The following is a 26,909-nucleotide window of genomic DNA, read 5'->3' on the forward strand; positions in this document are numbered from 1 at the left end:
AATCCCAGTGAGAGTCACGTTGGGAATTGATAGTTTCTTTTCTTTTTTTTTTTTTTTTTACAGAAGATCAGTTTAGTGTACATTAAGTAAAGATTTCAACAGTTTGCACCCCCATAGAAACACAAAGTGAAACATACTGTTTGAGTACTCGTTATAGCACTAAGCCTCAATGTACAGCACATTAAGGACAGAGATCCTACATGAGGAGTAAGTGCACAGTGACTCCTGTTGTTGACTTTACAAATTGACACTCCTGTTTATGGCATCAGTAATCTCCCTATGCACCAGTCATGAGTTTCCAAGGCTATGGAAGCCCCTTGAGTTCTCCGACTCTTATCTTGTTTAGACAAGGTCATAGTCAAAGTGGAGGTTCTCTCCTCCCTTCAGAGAAAGGCACCTCCCTCTTTGAAGACCTGTTCTTTCCACTGGGATCTCACTCACAGAGATCTTTTTGCCAGAGTGTCTTGGCTTTCCATGCCTGAAATACTCTCATGGGCTTTTCAGCCAGATCCGAGTGCCTTTAGGGCTGATTCTGAGGCTCACAGAACACAACCCAACTATTTGTTGCCTACAAGAAACACATCTCTCTAACAAAGAGGCATGCAGACTGAAAGTGAAAGGTTGGAAAAAGATATTCCATGCCAACAGAAACCAAAAAAAAGCAGGTGTAGCCATATTAATATCAGACAAAATAAACTTTAATACAAAAACTGTTAAGAGAGATAAAGAGGGACACTATATAATGATTAAGGGTTCAATTCAACAGGAAGATGTAACTATTATAAATGTATATGCACCTAATTACAGGGCACCGGTCTATTTAAAAGATATGTTAAGGGACTTAAAGGGAGATTTAGATTCCAATACAATAGTACTGGGGGACTTCAATACTCCACTCTCAGAAATAGACAGATCATCCGGACAGAAGATCAACAAGGAAACAGCAGATTTAATTGACACTATTGCCCAAATGGATCTAACAGATATCTACAGAACTTTCAACCCTACATCTACAGACTTCACATTCTTCTCAGCAGCGCATGGAACCTTCTCTAAGATTGATCACATACTAGGCCATAAAGCAAGTCTCAGCAAATTTAAAAGAATTAGAATCATACCATGCAGCTTCTCAGACCACAGCGGGATGAAGCTGGAAATTAGCAACTCAGGAAACCCCAGAAAGTATGCAAACACATGGAGACTGAACAACATGCTCCTGAATGAACACTGGGTCATTCAAGAAATCAAAAGAGAAATCAAAAACTTTCTGGAAGTAAATGAAGACAACAACACAACATATCAAAACTTATGGGATACAGCAAAAGCAGTATTGAGAGGCAAATTTATAGCAATAGGTGCCTATATCAAGAAATTGGAAAGGTACCAAACAAATGAGCTTTCAGCGCACCTCAAGGACCTAGAAAAACTGCAGCAAACCAAACCCAAATCTAGTAGGAGAAGAGAAATAATTAAAACCAGAGAAGAAATTAACAGGATTGAATCCTAAAATCTTGAGATGTCTTTCTGGCACTGTCTTTCTGATTCTGTTCAGGATGCTGTTGGGAAAAATTACTAACAATGTGGTTGGCTTACAGATGACAGAAATTGCATGTGAGATTTCTAAGAGTCAGGGAGCCCTCTCTTATTTATTCTATTTCCTTAAGCACTTGTAGATTCACACAAAAATAAATTTGTCCTTTATTTCCATTTTCCATGAAGTTATGAAGTTTTATCATATGGTCCATGTGAACATTCAGGTTTTAGAACTATTTTCATGAAAGTAATTATTTGGCCAGAGAAAGGTTCTATTTCTGGGATAATCAAATCTTATTCTTTTAGTCTACATTAAAAAGTTGAGACAATGAAAAATGTACAGTGGAAAACATAATTGTGGAGTGCAGCATTGTAGCACAACACTTGCATTGCCATCATCCATTCTGGCTGCCCTGCTTCCAATTCAGCTCCCAGCTAATACACCTGGGAAAGCTCTGCCACCCACATGGAAGACCCCTATGGAATTCCTGGCTACCAGCTTTGGTGTGGCCCAGCATTGACTATTGTAGCCATTTGGGAAGTGAACTAATGGATGGAAGGTCTCTCTCTTTCTCTCTCTTTCTCTCTCTTTCTCTCTCTCTCTTTCTCTCTCTCTCTTTCTCTCTCTCTCTCTCTCTCTCTCGTGTGTTTGTGTGTGTGTGTGTGCACGTGCACGTGCCCCTCTCCCTCTGACACTCTGCCTTTCAAATCAATGAATCTTGGAAAGGGGAGGGTAGTGGGTGGGAGGGACGGTATGTGGGGAAAGCCATTGTAATCCATAAATCGTACTTTGGAAATTTATATTCATTAAATAAAAGTTAAAAAAAAAAAACAAATAAAAATAGCACCAGCCAAATGATGATTCAAATGAGTCATGACATGATGGTTAGGAATATCTTAAACTGCCCATGTATTAGAAATTTCTGCCTACCTTTGGACCAAGGGTTAGACATCAGAAGCTGGGAGGATAGTCACATTCATCCTAGTCCCTTTGTCCATGCATCAAATGAGTATGCCCTATTCTACTTTTACTGCCTAGAGTCAGAGGGCAGTTGTGCTAAACTATGTTAGGAATAACCAAAGAATAAATGAGGGCTAGCGCTGTGGAGCAGTGTGTTAATACCCTGGCCTGAAGCGCCAGCATCCCATATGGGTACCGGTTTGAATACCAGCTGCTCCGCTTCCCATCCAGCTCTCTGCTTTGGCCTGTGATAGTAGAAGATGACCCAAGTCCTTGGACCCTTGCATTCACATGGGAGACCCGAGGAAGCTCCTGGCTCCTGGAGCTCGCTCGCTCACTCTCTCTCTGCCTCTCCTTTTTCTGTGTAACTCTCACATTCAAATAAATAAATAAATCTTTAAGAAAAAGAATGAATGAGGCAGCTTGTCAGTCACTGAACAAGTCCTGGAAACCATTCTGCAAGAAAGGAGTCTGGGCCAGGCTATGTGTTAGCTGTTGTTATATGAAGATTAAGAGTGTGGCCTTTGTATTCATGGTCCAGCCTCCAAGGTGCAGAGATAGTTGCAGAAAACAGTAATTGTAACACAGAGAATTAAGTGCTAAGGTGGATTACTGTGTGGAATACAGAGAGGAGCTCTAAATTGAGAAGAGGGATGAGAGATGTCTGAATGCAAGAAGCAAGAAGCAAAGTGTTCAGGCACTTTGCTCTTTTTTTTTTTTTTTTTTTTTTTTGACAGGCAGAGTGGTCAGTGAGAGAGAGAGACAGAGAGAAAAGTCTTCCTTTGCCATTGGTTCACCCTCCAATGGCCGCTGCGGGCAGCATGCTGCAGCCAGCGCACCGCGCTGATCCGATGACAGGAGCCAGGTACTTATCCTGGTCTCCCATGGGGTGCAGGGCCCAAGGACTTGGGCCATCCTCCACTGCACTCCCTGGCCACAGCAGAGAGCTGGCCTGGAAGAAGGGCAACCGGGACAGAATCTGGCGCACCGACCGGGACTAGAACCCGGTGTGCCGGCGCTGCAAGGCGGAGTGTTAGCCTAGTGAGCTGTGGTGCTGGCGCACTTTGCTCTTAAGTAGAAAGTGGTAGATGAGAACAATCAAGAATGATGTTGGAGAGATGGGCACAGATGACATCTCAGAACCTGGAAAGGGAAATTGCACAGAGAATGGGGCTGTGAAGGGAATACAATACAGGGAGGGCTGGAGAGAGAATGAATGAATGAATACAATCAAAGGACTAATGTGATATGAATTACAATTATTGCTGGTACCTGGAGGGAAAGATGAGTTTGGGGCAGACATAACATAGGGGGAGTCTTCACATCATTTGAATTGAAGGGACCCACTGAAGAATTATGTTGCCTAAGAAAGACAAGCATCAAGAGAGGTGCACAAGGAAATCAAGGGAAATCACGGGAAAGGGATATGGTGGGTTCCAGTGCACCCCTGCCATCCCCAAGAATTAAAGCAGGGGATGTCAAGAGGGAACATGGTGTTGGGCTTGCCTGTGTCCTTCCCTTTTCCTCTCACAGCCCAACCAAGGATTTCTGTACCACAGTCCAAGGTGCTGGGGAATCCAGCCTCTGCTTTCTTGAAGGAATCTAATAAGAGCCCTGGATAAGGGTTAAGAGAGAAGGACAAGGACAGGTCTTTCTGGAAAGCAGGAAATGTTCCTAAGCAAGTGTGGGTCACAGAATTCAGAAGGCTTGGTCTGGGGGTGGTAGAGAATGGAGGATTTGGAGTTCTCGGGTCAGGTAATAAGAGAATAGATCTAGAAGGGTCCAGGACTTTGCTGTTAAAAATCTACAGTTCTATCAGGACCTTGGGGCATCCATCTGTGCAACTTGGACTGGAAATCACAACAGTAGACCATGTGGTCCAGGGCAGTGAAATGGCCAACAAAGACTAGCACCTCTCATCATCTTCTCAACCATGCCCACAAACAAAACACAACTCACTACGCAGTGGCCGCTATCACCAAGCAGTCTAATCATTCTTCCTTCCCAGAAATTACATTCAGCAAGTCTTTCTCCATGAACATTACAGAGTTTACCCTACCTTATACTTAACAATAGGCAATGCCCTTTCCCCTCCCCTAGTTTCCTCAACACTTACCAGGCTATGCAGGCTCAGCAGCATGAACCCACCAAATCAAATGTCTAGAATCTCTTTCTCTTGTAGAGGGTGGACGATAAAAACAGAAGGTCTGGCCCCCAGCAGAGTGTGAGATAGAGCCAGGCATGTGGTACAGGGCCTGGATCACTTCTTCTGGAGATGATGTGAGTGTCTCGAGTGTGGGACCTTGATGACTATAAATTAGTGAGTTCCAAGTTGTGTCCTGGAGGCTGTATCCCCTCTGAAGCTGATTAGAATAACTGATCAGTGATGTGTTCAGTCTCTGATCATTTTGGCTCCTCAAGGACAGGGACAACACAAACAGGAGTCTTTAACCTGCCAATTCATTATCCCTGGGAGACTAACAGTGAAGACATCTGTAATTGCTCTCTCCTACATTTTTCACCTCTGGGAAAAATGAATCTTCCTTGGATCATTTCTTGGTGACAAATATGGCAGCGTTTTGACTTGTAGATTCCTAATAAGATGATGGTTGAGTAGAAAGAGTCCCAGGATTCACTGGAGCAGTGATGTCAAAATCTAGCCTAAACCAGGACTGCCTCAATATTTGTATTTTTTAAAGATTTATTTATTAAGTTGAAAGAGTTAATATATATCACATTATAATATATTACTATATAATATATATTATATATAATATATTCTTATATATTTTATAATATAAAATATAATATAAATTATATATAATTATATATTATATAATTTTTATAATTTGAGACAACATCTTTTAAATTTACATTACAGTAAAAAGGCTTAATACTTCATCAAATAAGTTTAACAAGTAAAAAGCAAAAAGACCCTAGTTTAGTTTGAATATAGACAATGATTATAAATAATTAAATGGAGAAGTGACCATTTCACACATATACACCAAATGTTAATCACAAATAAAAAATTACACATTTTAATTCTTCAACTATTTGTTAACACTTTATAATGGTTTTTTTATTTGTGTGTGTGTGTGTACATACAGATACATAACAAAATACAGCATTTAACCATTTTCAAAAAATGTTCCTTGGGAGCTGGCGCTGTGGTACAGTGGGTTAAAGCCCTGGTCTGAAGCTTCGGCATCCCATATGGGCACCAGTTCTAGTCCTGGCTGCTCCTCTTCGAATCCGTCTCTCTGCTATGGCCTGGGAAAGCAGTGGGGGATGTCCCAGGTCCTTGGGCCCCTGCACCCATGTGGGAGACCTGGAGAAGCTCTTGGCTCTTGACTTCGAATCAGCTCAGCTCTGGCTGCTGCAGCCATCTTGGGAGTGAACCAGCAGATAGCGGACCTCTCTCTCTGTCTCTTCCTCATTCTAACTCTGACTTTCATATAAAAAAAAATGAATTTTTTTTTATCTTTTATTTAATGAATATAAATTTCCAAAGTACGACTCATGTGTTACAATGGCTTCCCCCCCATACCGTCCCTCCCACCCACAACCCTCCCCTTTCCCACTCTCTCTCCCCTTTCATTCACATCAAGATTCATTTTCGATTATCTTAATATACAGAAGATCAGCTTAGCATACCTTAAGTAAGTATTTCAACAGTTTGCTCCCACACAGAAACATAAAGTGAAAAATAATAGATGATTTTTTTTAAATGATGATGAAATCAGATCAGACCTATTGTCATGTTTAATCCCAGTGAGAGTCAAGTTGGGAATTGATAATTTCTTTTTTTTTTTTTTTACAGAAGATCAGTTTAGTGTACATTAAGTAAAGATTTCAATCGTTTGCACCCCCATAGAAACACAAAGTGAAATATACTGTTTGAGTACTCGTTATAGCATTAAGCCTCAGTGTACAGCACGTTAAGGACAGAGATCCTAAAATGCCTGCAACAGCCAGAGCTGGTCCAGGCTGAACCCAGGAGCCCAAAGTTCCATCCTGGTTTCCTGTGTGTATGGCAAGGGCTCAAGCAATTGGACTATCATCTGCTGCCTCCCAGGTTGTAATAGCAGGGAGCTGGATGAGAAATGGAATAGCTGGGGCTTGAATAGGCACTCCACGATGCAGGCACCCAAGAAAATGTTGAACAGCTTTGCCACAATGCCAGCCCCTATTGTAACCATTTCTCAGTGTATAGTTCGGTGGCACAAGATACACTCCAATGTTGTATACTGTTGCTGTGGATTTGTTCTGAGAGGAGAAGCACGGTGGGGACAAGAAGTGTGGAGTCACGACACAGACACCGGGAGTTGGGTGAAAGTGGGAAAGAGGTGAGCAGATTGCAGACTCACTGATTTCAGTTGGTGCAGCAGCTTATAGAGCCAAGGCAGCCAATCCACTCAAGGGACAGTTAATGCCCTAGCCAATCACAGCCTGTTGCCAGGCAAACTCCTTTGCTAGTTGGGTTCCAAAGCCATCTAATCACAGTCTGTTGCCAGGGAGGCTCCATTGCCATGTGGTTTCCAAAGCCATTCCCGAGTAACTGACACTCACTTGCCAGCAGCCACCTTGGCACGACCTTCTCATTCCACTACATTTCCCCCTTTTCATTTATTTTTGAGCACCGGGAGACATGATCCTTGGCCATTACATTGCTGACCCCGTTTCTACGTGGTCTTCGTATGCAGCTGTGCCTGTCTTAGGTTCTCGTCTAGGGATCTTACCCATCATTGACTAACCAGCCCTCGAAATGGGAGACCACAGGAGTGCTTGCTCAGATGGGGGTAGGAATGAGGGACAATGGTAATCAGGAATGGCATGACTACACGCAGGCTGTTGGCTGTTCAAATGGCTGACCAGAGCTGGTGGGGTAAAAGACAGTAGCAGATGTGACTGTGGGCAGTTCCTCAGGGCAGGATGCTAGGGCAGCAGCTTGACAATTGGGAGCAGGTGCATCTGCTAACAAGGCGGACTCTCAGTCTTGACCAGCTGGTTCTGGTTGACTGTCAGTTGCAGGCTTGATGTTTCTGGCTAGTACCCAAATGGGCTGTCCCACATTCTCTGGAAAGACACAAGCATATCCTTGGCCCTTGGTTAGCAGAAGCCTTTTTATGGGTGTTGGAATCCAGGGCCTGAATTGTGAATCCACTCTGACATTAATGGCAAACATGTGGGTGGGATGGGGTCTAGTGGCTGCCCTGAGAGCCTGGGGTGCCTGGGGACTGCCACAAAGAGGGGATCCTCACTGTGTGCAGATGGGATGACCTCACATGTGTTATCGCCTCAAGGTTATCTAAGTTCATCTCACGGATATTTGGGGGGTGGCTGACTAGGCATTGCTGTGTTGTCTGCTGTCATTTTCACTGTCAGAGCTCTCTCTCCCTAAGTCATCAACTGTTGCTTGTGAGGCAACAGCCTGGAGTGGCAGGCTCTGATCACTCACACATTCATTATATTTGGTAATCTGTGTGGGTTTCTGAGAGGGGGGTAACTTTCCCACGTTTGAGGGCTCAAGAGGAGCATACCACGTCAATTCTAGCCAAAGGAAAGACACCCACAGCACTGCTACCATAATAAAACAAATTCCTAGCACCTCAGTGGCTGATGGCATTACGCAGGGGGTTCCCTATGTTAGACGAACAGACAGTAGTGTATAAGATCGTAAGTATGGCCTGTGCTTAGGGGGGATTTCCTTGATTTGATAGGTCAAGGACATATGCCCACATGGTGTCAACAGGGTGTCACCTCTCTCCAGTGAGGGAAGATCACTAAGTTCCAAATTCTGGGATGATCAGTACCTTATGTGAATTCGCCAGGTGAACTGAAAGTAAAAGGAGCCAAAAAGCAGTGTTACACTTCTGGGCAGTGTGTGTATAACCTGGGGTCTCTTCGACCAAGGACAAGGACAAGGAAAGGGGCATACGAGGGGGTTCTGTGCTCACCCTCACAGAACCAAACAGCACACAAAACACTGAGGGGCCTACTTGCTGAAATCAAGGGGGGACCTCACCAAGTCTGACACACTGTCTCTCAGTCACATTGGGTGCCAGAAGTTGTGGATTCATTCTGAGAGGAGGAGCGTGGTGGGAGCAAGAGGCATGGAGTCACCACATAGTCCCTGGGAGTCGGGTGAAAGCAGGCCAGAGGTGAGCAGCCCGCAGACTCATTTATTTCAGTTGGCACAACAACTTAAATAGCAGAGGCAGCCAGTCCGATCAAGGAGTGGTTTATGCCCTAACAATTCACAGCCCGTTGCCAGGCAACCTCCATTGCCAGGTGCTTTCTGAAGCCATTCCTGTGTAACTGATGCTTGTTTGCCAGTGGCCATCTTGGCATGGCCTTCTCATTCCACCACAGTACACTGTCCTCTATCCAGTTCTTTTAGCTTTTCATCATCCCAAGCAGAAATCTGTATGCCTTACAAAAAACAACTGCCCATTTTCTAACTCCAGCCCCAGGGCAGATGTTGTGTCCAGATAAGTAGATCCCCAAGAAGCTATCAGCAACCCAATCACACCAAACTGCAAAAGCAGGGTTTATTCAGGAGTATAAGCCACAACAGGGACCCCATCCAACCAACTGGCACAGCGGAGGAAGGAGTGAGGCCTCGGTCTTGTTTGGGAGAGTTTTTAAAGCAAAAAAGGGCTACATCAGCAGGAAAAAAAGAGTTGCATCAGCGGGGGCTTACAGCATGGGAGCTTTGGGTGCAGGCAGTTACTTTGGCCTTGGTCTACTGAGCTAGCTATCCCTGGTAAGCTTTGATATCTCCGGAATGCCTGAATGCCTGCTTCTACAAGGACTCGGGTCTGCTATGGGAAACGGAGGCTGCTTTTTTATTGTTTTAAAATGGAGTCACTTTGGCTCTTCACAGCCTCTATTCTTCAGTAGTGTCTATGAATTCTCTATCTGGGTTCCTCACTGAAGTGGAATCAGACAATGTCTGACATTTTGTGTCTGCTTTATTTTAGTTCCATAATGTTTTCAAGGTTCAACTATGGTATGTTTCTAAATTTCTTGTTTCATGGTGATAAAATTCACATCAAATCTATCAAGTTAGTAATTTTTCAAGCTTTACTGAGATATAATTAACAAATAAAAATCATAGATTTTGATGTTGTAATATACCTATAAGTTGTGAAATTATTATTACAATCAAGTGGACACTTCCATCACCTCACATGATTACCATTTGTGTGTGTGTGTGTGTGTGTGTGTGTGGTGAGAACACGGAAGATCTACTCACCGGGGAAAACATTTGGCACAGAGGTTAACACACCAGTTGGGACATCTGCAACCCATATCAGAGTAACTGGGTTTGAGTCCCAACCCTGCTTCTAATTCCAGATTCTTGATAATGTGTACCCTGAGAGGCAGCCAGCAATGGCTCAATTACTTGGGTCCCTGCTAGATTAAATTCCTGGTTCATGGCTTCAGCCTGGCTCAGCCTTGGCTGTTGTAGATATTTGGAGTGTGAATCAATGGATGGATGACCTCTGTCAGTCTTTCTCTGTTTGTCTCCCTGCCTTTCAGAATAAATAAATACTTTTTAAATATACTCAGCAATTTATAAGTATACAATAGTTATAAATTTAGTATTGAGTCTATTTACATTGTTGCATAACCACCACCAATGTCTATCTCCAAAACATCTTTCATCTTCCCAAACTGAAGCTCTGTACCCACCAAACACTAACTCCCAGTTCTTCCACCTCCCCTGACAACCTCTGGCACCCACCATTCTACTTTCTCTATGAATTTGACTACTGTAAGTTCCAGATACAAATGCAATCATACAATATTTGTTCTTTGGGGACTGACTTCTTTTATTTAGTATAATGTATATTCATAGTTCACTCACATTGTAGCATGTGTGTGAAATTCCATCCTTTTCCAGGGTGAATAATATTCCATTGTAGCTATAGGCTGTATTATTTCATATGCCCAAGGATGCCATATTGCTCCACTTTTGGTCATTGTGGATAATGCTCCTATGAACATGAGTGCACAAGTGTTTCTTCCAGTCCCTACTTTATACTACTCCAATTTTTTTGCCTTAGCACTTTCTACACTTGAAATGTTACTGGGTCACCTTTTTGTGAGCAACCATGGCTCCCAGAACTGGAACCATTGTAGTTTCTCAATAGATATTTACTGTTAATACCTAAGATTTAAGGAAGAAGAAGAGACTGAAAATGAAATAAACAGGACCGGGGTGAAAATTTAGCCTAGTCTGAGACGCAAGCTCAGAAGCCAGCTTCCCACAGCAGAGTACCTGCGTCAAGCACTTGACTCTGGCTCCTGACTCTAGTGTCCTGCAAATGCAGACCCTGGGAGGTGGCAGTGATGGCTCAATTGATCAGGTTTCTGCCACCTACATGGGAGACCTGGATTGAATCCTGACTGCTGGCCCCTCCACCAGCTGGGCTGGTGCAGCCATCTGGGGAGTAAACAGAGTTGATGGCAACTTTCTCTGTCTCTCTCTCATTCCCTCCTTCTCACGTGAACAATAATTTAAATTTTAAAAATGGAAGATCTCCCTACCCCAATTAAACATTTAAAAGTACACTATTTTTTCTCCTCAAATACCACAAGGAAGCAGCTCCACTAACAAGTAAAGTTTAAGCAACTAGTGCTCTCAAGGGATCTAGAACTCCTGAGGTTGTTATAGTTCATCACTGAGGAAAAGAAAAAAGATAACAAGGACAGAGAGAAAAAGGTTTTGCTCCTTATACATCTGTTTCCCACATGTCCTAGAGCTAAAAGGGGATAATAATCTAAAACTTGGCTTTATATAATCTTCATGGAACCTTTTTAAATTAATTTTATTTTAATTGACAATTATATTTATATGCTTGTGTGGAAGAGTGTAATGTTTCAATGCATATATACATGGTGGAATAATTAAATGGGGCTAATTAAAGTATCCATCATATTATTTCTTTGTGGTGTTATAACAAGACAGAAAATCCATGGGTTATTGTCAGCTGCCTTGGCCAATCAAACTCACCTGCAATGATTTGCTCTCGGAATAGAAACGATTATATTTAAATCTGCACATTTCAGGCGTGAGGCCAGTAACTACATACTAGGCTCCCAGAGGAGCTGGAAGTTACAGGTCCTGGGGCTTACTTCTAAGGAAATTATACATATTCATTAAGTTTAGGGAAGTTTCAGGCAGAGTTATGCATTTCAGAAAGGAGTAGGCACACATGCCTGCTAAGGTGTCAGGTGTCTTGCATTATTTCATGTTCATCTGGTGTTGAAGACTTTAACATAAAGAGAGGGGTTAGCTTCATATCAGGAAGGTGATGGTGAGGGGCCAAGCCCGGCTTCAGCACAGGTGCCACAAAGCGGCCACAGCTGAATCAGACTTGCATGCGACTCCTGCATGAAATGTGTTAACCACTGAGTGTGGCTGCATCCAATCAACGGCTTCCTCCTGGTCCTTCCCGCCCCTTTATTTGCAAGAACACCTGGTTATTCTCAGCATTTAGCCAATGATAGGCTACTTGTTTTGCTTCTGTGGGGGCAGAGAGGTGTGTTGAGCTCTCCTGCAGTTTATAACTTATGGAGTTAAAAGAGGGAAAGGGCATCACTGTCATCTGGATACTTCCTACTTCACTGGGGCCATGAGCCCTAAAGGGCTTCAAGCAGGATGCAAATGAATTTTAAGGACTGGGGAGCAGGATTCCATGGAGGTGAAAGGTCTTGCAGTAGGAGGTCCAGCTCGGGCTTTCTTGGCTACAAATGAAAATGGTTGGAAAATGAAGAAGATGGAGACCAAATAAGCAGAGAACAGGAAAGCAGATGGGTAAGTCAGCCAAACCCAGCAGAAGCTGGAGAACTCCATCCACCAGTCACATGAGGTTTCAGTAGTCCTTACTCCCGCTTGTTGGCTGTCCAGTTGGTCGGTCGATTTCATGGCTGGACATGTTTACCCAAACTCAGCAGGGCTGTTGGGTCACACAGACTCCCCTTGTTTCTGCCAGGAGAAAGCTCTAAGGCAATCTTAACTTGCTGGATGGCTGCAGATAATGCTGGCCAGTGGTTGCCCTCAGGAAGCCAAATTTCGGGATGATGTGGTTAAGTCGTGTTTTACTGAATTCTGTAGCTTTTTTTGGTTTGATTCAAGTATGCTTCCAGCTGACTGGTAAAAATATCCACATCCTTTACCAAGTACTTAAGTCCCCTGGGCTCTCAACATCACAGTCAAATCAGTTTGTTAACCCCCAGGTAGTCGCCCCTAGAATTGTGAGCCTGGGACTTGGGGCACTCTCGTTATTTTGAGTTTCAGGCTTTTTTTTAAAAATAAACATTTATTTGAAAGGCAGAGTGACAGACAGAAGGGGAGAAAGAGAGAGGTTTACTATCCGCTGGTTCACTCCACAAGTGCCCACAACAGCTGGTGCTGGGCCAGACTGGAACTGCCTCCAGATCTCCCACGTGGGTGCAGGAACCCAAAACTTGAGTCATCGTCCACTGTTTCCCAGGTGTATTAACAGGCACTTGGATTAGAAGCAGAGCAGCCAGGATGTGAACTGGAACTCAGATACGGAATGATGTCATTGCTGGCAACAGCTTAACCCTCTGTGCAACATTGCCAGCCCCACTCCCATCTCTTTGGGGTGGTTGTGGGTGTTTACACACAACATACACTTTTGGGTGATTACTTGTATCCAGTCAGATTGTTTGAGAGTCATTGAAATACATCTCCTTTCCATAATGAGTATGGTCACATGTAGCCTCAGCAACTTGAAAGGCACAATTGTCAGGTATAGAAAACATGTTTGTCAGGATTATAATACCAACCTTTTCTACACTGATGGAAGCCCATATGATTCTCTTCAGTGAGTGTCTGAATTAGTATCAGTAGGAGCAAGTGTTAGACAAGCTAAAAATTGGAATGAGTGTCATATACAGATAGGAGATTTATATAGGAAAACATTGGCTGCTTCATCTGCTGGCTGATTGGTGCCCCTGACAATACATAACTGCTACTTCAGTGAGCCCTTTACTATCACCAGTAACTTCAGTATTAGAGTCCCCACGTGTTGTTTCTTTATTGTCTGCCATTAGAAGTCCCACTTGCCTTCCAAATAGCTCCTTAGGCATGTGGAACCAGAAAGGCACACCTGGAATTGGGCTAAATGTGTACGTTTCTCCCTGAAGGCCAGTCCAAGGGCACAATCTCTATTCATACTCTATGCCCATTCCGTAACTGGATTTTTTGTTTTCTAATTAGGTTTTCTGGGTTCCTTATATATTCTGGATAGTAATCCTTTGTCAGAAGAATAGCTTAAATATGCTCTCACTTTATGTTGGTTGTTTCTTCATTTTGCGGATTGTTTCCTTGACTGTGCAGAAGTTTCTCTCTTTGATACATTCTGATATGTTTTTGCTTTTCTTTTTTGTGCTTTTGGGATCTTATTAAAAAAAAGCATTGTCTGTGGTATTATATTGAAGTTGTTCCCTTTTTTTTCTAGTAGTTTGATAGTTTTGGGTCTTATATTTAGATCTTTGATCATTTTGAGTAGATTTTTGTATAAGAGGGAGGGAACATCTTAGTTCAATTAACTGCATATTGATATACAGTCTTCCCTTGCCAGTAACTGAAGAGACAGTCCATGCTCCAATGTGCTTTCAACAACTTTGTCAAAGTTGACTATAGATTCATGGATTCACTTTTTTGATCTCCAATTAGTCTCTTTGTTCTACATGACAATTTTTATGTAAGTACCATGCTGTTTTAGTTGAAATAGCTCTGTAGAATGTCCTGAAATCTAGTATTCTGATGCCTCCCTCTTTGTTGTTGTTCAAGATTAAATTTTATAAATTTATAATAGTTCCATGAAAAATGTAGTTAGTATTTCCATGGAGACTGCATTGAATCTGGAAATCTCTTCGGGTAGTATGGACATTTTAATTATATCTTGCAATCTTTTTTGTTTTGTTTTCTTTACCTCTTTCAGTAGTGTTATGTAATTTTCATGGTAGAGATCTTTCATACCCATGGTTAAATGGATTGCAAGGCATTACAATTTTTTGTAATTACTTCTTTCTGGTGCAGTCCATTAGAAATGCTGCTGAGTTTTGCATATTGAATTTGTATCATGCAACTTTACTGAACTTGTTTTTCAGTTCCACTAGTCTCCTGGTGAATGTACTCAGGTTTATTTCCGTACAAACTCATGTCATCTACAAACAGGGGCAATTTGATTTCTTCCTTTCCTATTTGTCTACCTTTTATTTCTTTCCCTTGCCTAACTGCTTTGGCTAAAACTTCCAATGCTATATTGAATAAGAGCAGTGAAGGTTGACAGCCTTTTCTGGCTCCAGATCTTAGAGGACATGGTTTCAGCTTTGCTCCTTCCAGGATCATGTTGGCTATGGGTTTGTCCCATCTGGCCTTTACTGTGTTGAGGTGTATTCCTTCTATACTAATTTATTTAAGGTTTTTGGTCACAAGTAGATGCTGAATATTGCCAAATGCTCTCTGCATCTGCTGAGGTGATCACATGAATTTTGCCTTTTTTTCTGTTGATGTGATATATTAGTTATTGACTTCCATAGGCTGAATATTTCTGAATCCCTGATAGAACTCATACTTCATCATACTAAAGGACTTTTGTTGGTGTGTGTGTTGAATGCCAATTGCTAGTATACAGTTGAGAATTTTTGCATCTGTGTTCATCAGGGATATTGACCTAGAGTTTTTTTCTGTTGTGTCCTTGACTGGTTTTGAAATCAAGGTAATGCTAGCCTCATAGAATGCATTTGGAAGGGTTCCCTTCCTTTCGATTACTTGGGAGTACTTTGAGATTAATTAGTGTTAGTTCTTCCTTAAGAGTTTGCTAGAATTCAGCAGTGAAGCCATCTGGTCCTGGGCTTTTCTTTGTCCGGATACTTCTTGTTACACTTCCATCTCACTACTTTTTATTGGTCCATTCAGGTTTTCTTTGTTGTTCAATCCTGGTCAGTTACAGGTGTAGAAATCTGTCCTCCTCTTCAAAGTTTGCCAATTTGTTGGTGTGTAGTCATTCATGATACTCTGTAATGCCTCTTTATACTTCTTTGGTGTCATTTGTAATGTCTCCTTTTCCATCTATGCTTTTATTTATTCAAGTCTGCTTTCTGGTTTTACTCTAGCTAAAGATGTATGTTTTATCTTTTCAAAAAACCAAATTTTTTACTTCATTAATCTTTTCTATTTTAGTTTCCTATTTTATTTATTTTGCTCTGATGTTTCTTTCTTTCCTCCTAGCTTTGGGCTTGGTTGTATCTTGCTTTCTAGGTCCTTAAGTTGTAGTTAGGTTGTGGTGTGTGTGTGTGTGTGTGTGTGTGTGTATAGGTGCTTACTGTTATAAACTTTTCATTAGAATTACTAGAATTGCTTCCGCTATGTCATAAGTTTCAGGTTATTGTGTTTCTATTTTCATAAGATTCAAAGAATTTTTAAATTTTCCTTATTTTTCAAGGACCCGTTTTTCATTCAGAACCAAGTTGTTCCATTTCCATTATTTGGATAACTTCTAGAGTTATTTTCTCTTTCGCTGACCATTTCTAATTTTACTCCATTGTGCTCAGAGAGGATAATGTGATGATTTTGATTTTTTTTTGAATTTGCTGGGATTTGTTTGTTTTTGTTTTTGTTTTTTTTTTTTTAGTCATTAAAATTAGGAAGATTTATTTTTTTAACTTTTTTATTTGAGGAATATAAATTTGCAAAGTACAGCTTATAGATTACAATGGCTTCCCCCCCATAACTTCCCTCCCACCCGCAACCCTCCCCTTTCCCTCTCCCTCCCCCCTTCCATTCACATCAAGATTCATTTTCAATTCCCTTTATATACAGAAGATCAGTTTAGCATATATTAAGTAAAGATTTCAACAATTTGCACCCACATAGAAACACAAAGTGAAAAATACTGTTTGAGTACTAGTTATAGCATTAACTCACAATGTACAGCACTTTAAGGACAGAGATCCTACATAAGGAGTAAGTGCACAGTGACTCCTGTTGTTGACTTAACAAATTGACACTCTTGTTTACGGCATCAGTAATCACCCTAGGCTCTTGTCATGAGTCACCAAGGCTATGGAACCTTTTGAGTTCAACAACTCTGATCATATTTAGACAAGGTCATAGTCAAAGTGGAGGTTCTCTCCTCCCTTCAGAGAAAGGTACCTCCTTCTTTTCACTGGGATCTCACTCGTGGAGATCTTTCATCTAGGGTTTTTTATTTTTTTTTCCCCCAGAGTGTTTTGGCTTTCCATGCCTGTAATACTCTCATGGGCTTTTCAGCCAGATCCAAATGCCTTAACGGCTGATTCTGAGGCCAGAGTGCCATTCAGGACATCTGCCATTCTATGGGTCTGCTGTGTATCTCGCTTCCCATGTTGGAATGCTCTCTCCCTTTTTTATTCTATCAGCTAGTATTTGCAGACACTAGTCTTGTTTATGTGCTCCCTTTGGCTCTTAGTCCTTTCATTATGATCAATTTTGAACAGAAATTGATCACCAGGACTAGTGAGATGGCCTATCCTAAAGACTACTCTATGTGCTGGTGGAAAGAGGATGTATCCTGCTGTGGTTGGATGTAATGTTCTATTTTGATAAGACTCATTTGGTCTATGGTACAATTTAATTCTGATGCTTGTTTTCCAGTGATCTGTACGCTGACAAAAGTAGGGTGTTTTAGTCCCCTCAAAGCCATCGCAGGCTCAGAAAGATCCACAGTACAACTGGGCAGGAGTATGGGACGAACATGCAGCACTGCTCACACCCACCAAAGCCAGAGCTTGCACTGCCCTCGTGGGGTCAAAGTTGAGGAAGTAGGGGAGATGGTCCTCATTCCGCAGAGGTGATCACTCCTTCTTAAGGTTTTGGATATAGGACCCACTTTGCTGTGCAGAACTACGTGACCAGTGTAGTGCAGGGCACCGCTTAGGCTAAAATGTTGGGGTCACAGTTGCTGCTGGGTCTAGCGAGGTTTATGAGGCTGTGGTCCTCTTGCCTGAACAGTGGAGTGACTGTGGATCCCCAGGGATGAGGATATACAGGGGTTTCTATCTCCTACAGCAGTACAGATTCCAACTGTGGCTCCTTTCTCAAGATGGTGTCATGGAGCAAGCATTTGGTACCAGTTGGATTCTCAAATTCCCAGCAAAACTGAAAAGCATAAACATTACAGACCTCTGAGCTGAAAGCTGGCATGTCGGGGCAGCTAGTCTTGCTTTCCCACCCATCTGATGTGAACTGATGCTGGGGAAATATGTTCCTGACAATCCTCCACACCCAGCATCTCCCAAAGCACCCTGCAGGCCATGCTGCCTCACTCTGGGGCATGGCCAAGGAGCACAAATCTGTTCTCCCTCCTGTGTGCAGGGACCCATGGGGGCTGAGGCTCTGTCCTGAGGACTGGCAAGAAGACAGGCACGGGAATGGGCCAGCTAACACCTGTGGTGGCTCCAGTGATAGGCTGGCTAACACTCATGGCACCTCCAGTGATGGAAAGCACAGGAACCATTCCCGCTGGATGGACTGGAAACCTGAAGAGTGGGAGGCACATGCTATTGCCTCGTTCAGGGACAGCATTGTGGTGCAGCAGGCTGCTGCCTGCCACCTGGTATCTCATTTCAGCACCAATAAAGTCCAGGATGCTCTGTTTCTGATCCAGCTCCTTGCCAGTGCACCTGGGAAAGCAGTGGAAGATGGCCTGAATGCCTAGGCCCATGGCACACACATGAGAGACCAGGATGGACTTCCAGGCTCCTGGCTCTGGACTGATGCAGCCCAGCCATTGCGGCCTTTTGGGCAGTGAACCAGCAGACAGATACAGGCATGCCAAAGGCCACTAACACCCACCTCAAAAGATGAGTGTCCTTAATAGAAATGGGAACACCCTAAATTCTGCCTCTTTTGTGTTTATGAGAAGACTGATATTGAAAATGGGCTTGATTTCTTGAGCACATGAAAAAAAATTAACATTTATTTATTTTATTCAAAAGGCAGAGTTACAGAAAGAGAAGCAGCAACAGATCTTCCATCCACTGATTCACTCCCCAAATGCCTGCAATAGGTGGAGATGGGCTAATCCAAAGCCAGGAGCTAGGCACTTCTTCTGGGTCTCCAACATGGATGCATGAGCCTGAGCATTTAGGCCATCCACCGCTGATTTCCCAGGCATTAGCAGGAAGCTGCATCAGAAGTGGAGCAGCCAGGACTCAAACCAGCACCCAATGGGATGTCAGTACTGCTGACAGAGACTTCACCTACCACGAAACAGTGCCGCCCCCTCATGCATTTTTTTTCTTCCCTCCCACAACGTCCCTCCTACCCACAACCCTCCCCTTTCCCACTCCCTCTCCCCTTCCATTCACATCAAGATTCATTTTCGATTATCTTAATATACAGAAGATCAATTTAGCATACATTAAGATTTCAACAGTTTGCTCCCACACAGAAACATAAAGTGAAAAATAAGATGATTTTTTAAATGATGATGAAATCAGATCAGACCTATTGTCATGTTTAATCCCAGTGAGAGTCAAGTTGGGAATTGATAATTTCTTCTTTTTTTTTAACAGAAGATCAGTTTAGTATACATTAAGTAAAGATTTCAACAGTTTGCACCCCCATAGAAACACAAAGTGAAACATACTGTTTGAGTACTCGTTATAGCACTAAGCCTCAATGTACAGCACATTAAGGACAGAGATCCTACATGAGGAGTAAGTGCACAGTGACTCCTGTTGTTGACTTAACAAATTGACACTCCTGTTTATGGTATCAGTAATCTCCCTATGCACCAGTCATGAGTTTCCAAGGCTATGGAAGCCCCTTGAGCTCTCCGACTCTTATCTTGTTTAGACAAGGTCATAGTCAAAGTGGAGGTTCTCTCCTCCCTTCAGAGAAAGGTACCTCCTTCTTTGAAGACCTGTTCTGTCCACTGGGATCTCACTCACAGAGATCTTTCATTTAGTTTTTTTTTTTTTTCACCAGAGTGTCCTGTCTTTCCATGCCTGAAATACTCTCATGGGCTTTTCAGCCAGATCGGAATGCCTTTAGGGCTGATTCTGAGACCAGAGTGCAGTTTAGGACATCCGCCATTCTATGAGTCTGCTGAGTATCTCATTTCCCATGTTGGATCACTCTCCCCTTAATTTATTCTATCGGTTAGTGTTAGCAGGTACTAGACTTGTTTATGTGCTCCCTTTGACTCTTAGTCCTTTCATTATGATCAATTGTGAACTGAAATTGATCACTTGGACTAGTGAGATGGCATTGGTACAAGCCACCTTGATGGGATTAAATTGGAGTCCCCTGGTATGTTTCTAACTCTACCATTTGGGGCAAGTCAGCTTGAGCATGTCCCAAATTGTACATCTCTTCCCTCTCTTATTCCCACTCTTATGTTTAACAGGGATCACATTTCAGTTAAATTTCAACACTTAAGAATAACTGTGTATTAATTACAGAATTAAACCAGTCATATGGACAATGGGTCCAATAGTTACTGTAGGACAAAGGCAAAGAAGGAAAAACATGTGAACAGAAATGATAACTAAAGGGGCTCTCTCCAATACTGAGGCCTGAGTGGGGAGAGAAGAGATGAGTGAAATGCACCACACTTCCAATGTAGTTAAGGTTAGTAACCATGAGTGACCTTTAATAAAGAAAGGTGGAAAGTAGAATAGTGATTTTTAAGAGCTCCAACCTGGGGCCTGCACAGTGACACAGCAAGTTAAAGCCCCAGCCTACTTCGCTAGCTTCCCATATGTTGAGAGGAACGGTTGTGGAAAGAGAAGCCCAAAAGACATGGAGATGATGATAGATGCCTTCACATGCTGTGACCTGAGGACTGATTCTGGACTTCTTGGAGCTGCCCATTTCAGTTCTAGGAGCACAAGGATGGCAAGGGCAGTGAGATTAGCTTATTCTGTTGACAATTCTCTGCAGAGCTCTCTTGATGTCCCTGTTCCTCAGGCTGTAGATGAAGGGGTTCAACATAGGGGTGACCAGAGTGTACATCAGTGAGGCCACAGCACTCTTTCTGGAAGAGGTGGAGAAGGATGCACTGAGATACACACCTAAACCTGATCCATAAAATAAGCAAACGACCAACAGGTGAGAGCCACAGGTGGAGAAGGCTTTGTACTTCCCGTCTGGGGATGGGACTCTCAGAATGGAGGACACGATTTTATAGTAAGAGAAGAGGATCCCTGAGATAGGGAAAAACCCAAATGTGATACCAATAAGATACATGACTATGTCATGTTTGAAGGTGTCATCACATGTAAGATTGAGAAGCTGAGAAGGGTCACAAAAGAAATTAGAAATTTCAGCTGCCTTGTAGCAGGTAACTGGTAATAATATCAAGTTGTGCAGCAGGGATTCCAAAAGGCTGCCAAAAAAAGACACTGTAACCAAGAAAGCACAGCGGCAGGGGTTCATGATGACCTGGTAATGCAATGGATGACAAATGGCGACAAACCGGTCATAGGCCATCACGGTCAGAATCAAATCATCCATGCATCCACAGATGAGAAAGAGAGACATCTGTGTCAGGCAGCCCACATAGGAGATGGCTGTGCTGTGAGTGTGGATGTCCACAATCATCTTGGGAACCGTGGTGGAGGTGAAACCCACATCAGCCAAGGACAGGTTGCAGAGGAAGAAGTACATGGGGGTGTGCAGGTGGGTGTCAGAGATGATGAGCAGGATGATGAGCAGGTTCCTGAGCACCGTGACCTGGTACATGGACAGGAACAGCACTAACAGGAGGTACTGCAGGGCTGGATCCTGTGAGAAGCCCACAAGATGGAATTCTGGGACACACGTCCGATTTTGTGTTTCAACAGAGCCTGCGCTCCTTCTGGAAAAAGAGAGAGGGATGGAAAAAGGATACATGGGCACACAGTGCTTGCTTAGTTTTTTTTTTTCTATAGTTTTAATTCAGCTAGTCAAGGGTATAACATAAGGGCAAGTCTATGGTCCATAGAATAAATAAAATTAAAAGAACTGTCGTTGGAGCAACTGAAAAATGTTAGGAAATCCAGAACACTAGACCTACCAAGTCCATGAACACATCAAATGCAACCTAAACGTTTAATAACAAATGCAAAATGCCCTTTTGCCTTCAAAGATAATATTCTAAATAAGGGTAATTAAGAAGCAGTTAAATATATCTTATTTTAGCAAAGGTACAAATTCCATTGACTTAAGTGCACTCTAAATGCTAGGACTGTGTTATGTCAACACTAACTTAATGTTGATCGTTCATGATAGGAAAATACTGTTGTGTGTTCTTTATTTTTCAGAGGTTTCATCATTCTCAGGTTTTCTGGTTTCCCTTCTGTATCTCCTTTTTGTTTGATAGGGAGACACACAGACAGGGAAGGAGGGAGGGAAGAAGGGAAAGAGAGAGAGCAAGCCAGCCAGCCAGCCAGCCCATTGATTCACTCCCAAATGCCTACAGTGTCTTGGATGGACTACTGCAGAAGCTGGGAGTTGGAATTTTTTTAACTTTTATTTAATAAATATAAATTTCCAAAGCACAGATTTTGGAATACAGTGGCTTCCCCCCCCAATAACTTCCCTCCCACTCGCAACCCTGGGAGCTGAAACTTGATCTGGGTCTCCTACATGGGTAGCAGTCACCCAATTACTTGAGTCATCACCACTGCCTCCCACAGTCTGGAAGGAAGCCGAGTCATGAATGATAGCCTGAAATCAAACTCAGACACTCCTAAGTAGGAGGGGGGATCTTAACCATGTTGTGTGCCCACTCCTGTCTGTCTGCTGTGTGATCCATAACTTCTATCCTGGTCATTGGTGGGGGTCAAATTTTGATAAATGTGGTTTAATTAAGTGCACATAATCATACAAAAGCAATGACCACAAATGTAACTTTAGTGTTTTCTACACCTGTCAGGGATCAGAAATAAGGATTTTTATAAGAAATGTCTGAATTTTCAAAAGCTTAAACAGGTAATTTTTTTATTTGCCTCAAGATCTCAGTAAATTATCTTGTGTTTGAGAGGTGCACCTTATTTAAATATTTTCAAAATGTTCCTTTTTTCATAGCAACCTAGTAATGCTGCTTTACAATTTTATGATCATAAACCCTCTTATTTGCAGTTGAAGTGTTTGCTATCAAACAGGGTCCAAAGTCAACTTTGAGTTCCAATCTTCCTATGCCTAAAGAAAATATTGTAGTATTAACCTTTCCTTATCCATGGGTTGCAATTCTCTGTCTGCCCTAAGACAACTGTAGTTCATTATGGTAGCAGGAGAAGCTATGATTGAACTGAGAAAAAATGCAAAACAGAATTCCAGGAAATAATGCAAGCATACTTTTGCAGATTCTTCATCCATGAAATGGATGTTTTCCCTATAAGACTGTTGCAAGGAAATTTTCTTAATTCTTTTTATCTTTCTTTATTCTTTTTTTTTCATATTTGAAACAGAGGTATCTTCCATCTACTGGTTCACTCCTCAAATGCCCACAAGCACAGGCTGAGGCTGGAGCCCAGAATTCCATCCAGATTTCCTATCTGATATCATAAACCTGAGTAACTGGGCCATCACCTGCTGTCTGACATGCATGTTAGTAGAAAGCTTGGTCAGAGCAGAGTAACTGGGTCTTGACCCAGGTACTCCTCTATGGGATGTGAATTTCCCAAGCTGAGGCTCAACCAACTGCACCACAATGCATGCTCCTTCATGTGAGCATTAGTTTGTGCATCTCTAAGTAGATTTCTTTAAAACTCACCTGAAAGTTACATGAATGTGTCTAGTATACATACCTACTGCCCCTGAAACAGACTAGGGTGCACTGAAGCTGGGTTTTCAGCCCCTCTGGGATGTACACTCACTTCAAGCATTTCATCTGCTTCACATCTTTACCTGGGAGGGGGACATCATCTAATTTGTACGTGCATTGTTACGACAAGCTTTTGAAATCTTTGTCCCTCTCTTCATATCACACAAGTGAGGATTTCTGGCTGAATAGCAAAATTTGATGCATGTGTAGTTTTGTCCAACACCTGTTTGCTATCCCAATAAAAACAATCAAATATATCTTTGATATACCAAATATATACTAACTATATATTTGATATACCATCTATATATATACATCACCTATATATTTGATGTATCATCAAATGTTTCTCTGTTTAATATCTAGTAGTAATCCTTTCCTAATAAGAAATTTCAAGTTGTGTGGGAATGTTATTTCTACTTGTCATAATATTTCTGCTTGCTGTATGGAAGGAGTCAGGAAATCAGCATCATTCACCTACAATACGTGCCAACAGGTGTGTAAATCTCTCAACCTCCCCGTGATTGTATTGTCCACTGGACATAGGAAGAATAACACCCATATCTGTGACAGATTATCATCTAGGGGAATTGAGAGCTTAAGCATGTGGTCATATGATTTTTCAAAATAAAGATTCTGTAATTGGAGAAACAAGAAATTGTTGATAAATGATGCTGGCAAAGGGTACTCTAGAACATGCCTCAGCTCGGGCACAAGGATTGCCTGCCCCCTTCTCTCTGTGCATTTGTGCTAGATGTGAAACACAGCTCTGCCTTGATTTTTGAATACTCAGAAACAAAGATTTTGCTGTAGATTACATTAAGTGTCATTACAGGATCCATGTGCCCTTCACAGAGATGCAAACACGTGCTATTCCATGGTCTCTAGTTCTGTGGGACTTTTCTGAAAGGGATCTTCAAGAAAGCACTGAGTGTGTTAAAGCCACACTGATGACGGCCAGTTATTGCAAGCCATGGAAGGGTCTACTGAACCTGTAACAGAGATCTTCATTGCTGATGCCTCCACTCTGCCAAGCCAGGAATAGGGTCAGGGGAATCAGAAATGAAAGGGAGTGCATCATTCTTCTGAAAAATACATGTACATGGCCGTATTGAAGCTTAGAAGTCTTTAGACAAAAAAAAAGTGTATTTTCCAAAAAAAGCATCTGTAAAAAATTGATAACGTATGGAAAATAATGTATTAGGAAAAAAATCTATGTTCATTTCAAAAGCAGTAATTCAATCCCATCAAGGTGGCATGTGCCAATGCCATCTCACTACTCCAAGTGATCAATTTCAGTTCACAATTGATCATAATGAAAGGACTAAGAGTCAAAGGGAGCACATAAACAAGTCTAGTATCTGCTAACACCAACCGATAGAATAAATAAAGGGGAGAGTGATCCAACACGGGAAATGAGATACTCAGCAGACTCATAGAATGGCGGATGTCCTAAATAGCACTCTGGCCTCAGAATCAGCCCTAAAGGCACTCGGATCTGGCTGAAAAGCCCATGAGAGTATTTCAGGCATAGAAAGCCAAGACACTCTGGCAAAAAGATCTCTGTGAGTGAGATCCCAGTGGAAAGAACAGGTCTTCAAAGAGGGAGGTGCCTTTCTCTGAAGGGAGGAGAGAACCTCCACTTTGACTATGACCGTGTCTAAACAAGATAAGAGTCGGAGAACTCAAGGGGCTTCCATAGCCTTGGAAACTCATAACTGGTGCATAGGGAGATTACTGATGCCATAGACAGGAGTGTCAATTGGTAAAGTCAACAACAGGAGTCACTGTGCACTTACTCCTCATGTAGGATCTCTGTCCTTAACATGCTGTACACTGAGGCTTAATGCTATAACGAGTACTCAAACAGTATATTTCACTTTGTGTTTCTATGGGGGTGCAAACGACTGAAATCTTTACTTAATGTACACTAAACTGATCTTCTGTAAAAAAAAAAAAAAAAGAAATTATCAATTCCCAACTTGACTCTCACTGGGATTAAACATGACAATAGGTCTGATCTGATTTCATCATCATTTAAAAAAAATCATCTATTATTTTTCACTTTATGTTTCTGTGTGGGAGCAAACTGTTGAAATACTTACTTAAGGTATACTAAGCTGATCTTCTGTATATTAAGATAATCGAAAATGAATCTTGATGTGAATGGAAGGGGAGAGGGAGTGGGAAAGGGGAGGGTTGTGGGTGGGAGGGACGGTATGGGGGGGAAGCCATTGTAACACATGAGTCGTACTTTGGAAATTTATATTCATTAAATAAAAGATAAGAAAAAAACTACTAACTACAAACATTAAATATGTGAATCAAATGATAGGTGAATTATACCTTAATAAAACTACTCAAAATGTATCACCACTAAAAAAAAAAAAAGGCAGTAATTCATACTTTTCATTCCATTTTTCCATGAACATTCTGAAGTCCTCTCATTGGAGGACAAGAGCTTTGTCAGCTCTGTGGATGAGGTCCCAACTCAAATGACAATGCTGACTCTCAGAGATGCCAACAACTTGGAGTGGAGCAGATAGGATTCAACACTACACTGTCAGCATATGAAACTGGTGTATTCAACTTCTTCATTATCTCCTCCTGCTCAGAAAGACTTAAGCAGAGCTCCAGTGATCTAAACTACAGGAAACTCTGAGGACCGTTGGTTATCTCTTTCCAGTTCTGCAGTCAGAAATGGAAACCAACACCCCATTTTTATGTCTCTGAAAAGACAGGAGTGATTACAAGAGTGGTGAGGAAGGAGGTAGAAGTGAAACCCAGGTGTGGGGTCAGGAGAGGCATTTCCTCTGAGTTATCATGGGCCTGGGCTCCTGTGATCTTAGCCTTTGAGCTCCACCACACTTCACACATGACTGCCCACAATCATCAGAGAAGCCCATGGAAAGAGCACAGTGGACAGAAAGTGAAACTGCTGCTGGGGTTACCAGAGTGGCCATGTGCCCTGTGTCTGATTCAGACGTGGTTTCAGGGTCCAGTGCTGTGGTGTATTGACTAAAGAGAGCCTGCAGCCCTGGCATTCCATATGGGCAACAGTTCAAGTCCTGACTGCTTTACTTCCAATCCATTTCCCTGGTAACACACCTGGGAAAGCAACATAAGATGACCAAGTCCTTGGGCTCCTGCACCCACAAGAGAAACCTGGATGGAGTTCCTGGCTTCATCCTGGCACAGCCTCAGCTGTTGTGGCCATCTCAGGAGTGAACCAGTGGATGGAAGACCTTTCTCACTCTTTGTCTTTCCCTCTCTCTAACTTTCAAATGAAATAATTCTTTTTTTAAAGATGTGGCCTCAATTCATTGTACCTGATAACCAGATACAAGTCACAAAAATTTCCTGAGCTAATCTGTGCAACAAAACTTGGGAGATTGTGCAGATGTAGTGAAACAGCCTACTTGCAACAGTTCAGAGCCTGGCACTTAGGAAGCCCTTAATAAATGCTCACAATGTTATGGTCTCTGGCATCCTCATCATTGCCTTTATGATCATGTTTCTGAGTTCAGGAGACAGTTTAGAGATGCATTTGCTGCTGTCATGAAGAGGATTCC

General features: G+C 42.3%; 1 protein-coding gene and 1 long non-coding RNA gene across 2 annotated transcripts; one reads left to right on the forward strand and one right to left on the reverse strand.

Annotated features, from left to right (window-relative positions):
• The first annotated feature begins 11,675 nt into the window (after window positions 1-11,675).
• Window positions 11,676-18,720, forward strand: LOC149121555 (uncharacterized). Its single transcript, XR_016222965.1, has 2 exons — window positions 11,676-12,323; window positions 18,521-18,720. It is a non-coding gene; the product is annotated as an uncharacterized LOC149121555 (long non-coding RNA).
• Window positions 18,721-20,441: 1,721 nt separating this feature from the next.
• Window positions 20,442-21,422, reverse strand: LOC149121556 (olfactory receptor 7E24-like). The gene has a single exon (XM_089315591.1). The coding sequence runs from the start codon at window positions 21,420-21,422 to the stop codon at window positions 20,442-20,444; it is 981 nt and encodes a 326-aa protein (XP_089171717.1).
• Window positions 21,423-26,909: the final 5,487 nt, after the last annotated feature.

This window comes from Oryctolagus cuniculus, chromosome 16 (genome assembly GCF_051225735.1).
Source record: "Oryctolagus cuniculus isolate XC-2025 breed Fujian yellow rabbit chromosome 16, ASM5122573v1, whole genome shotgun sequence".
NCBI lineage: Eukaryota > Metazoa > Chordata > Mammalia > Lagomorpha > Leporidae > Oryctolagus > Oryctolagus cuniculus.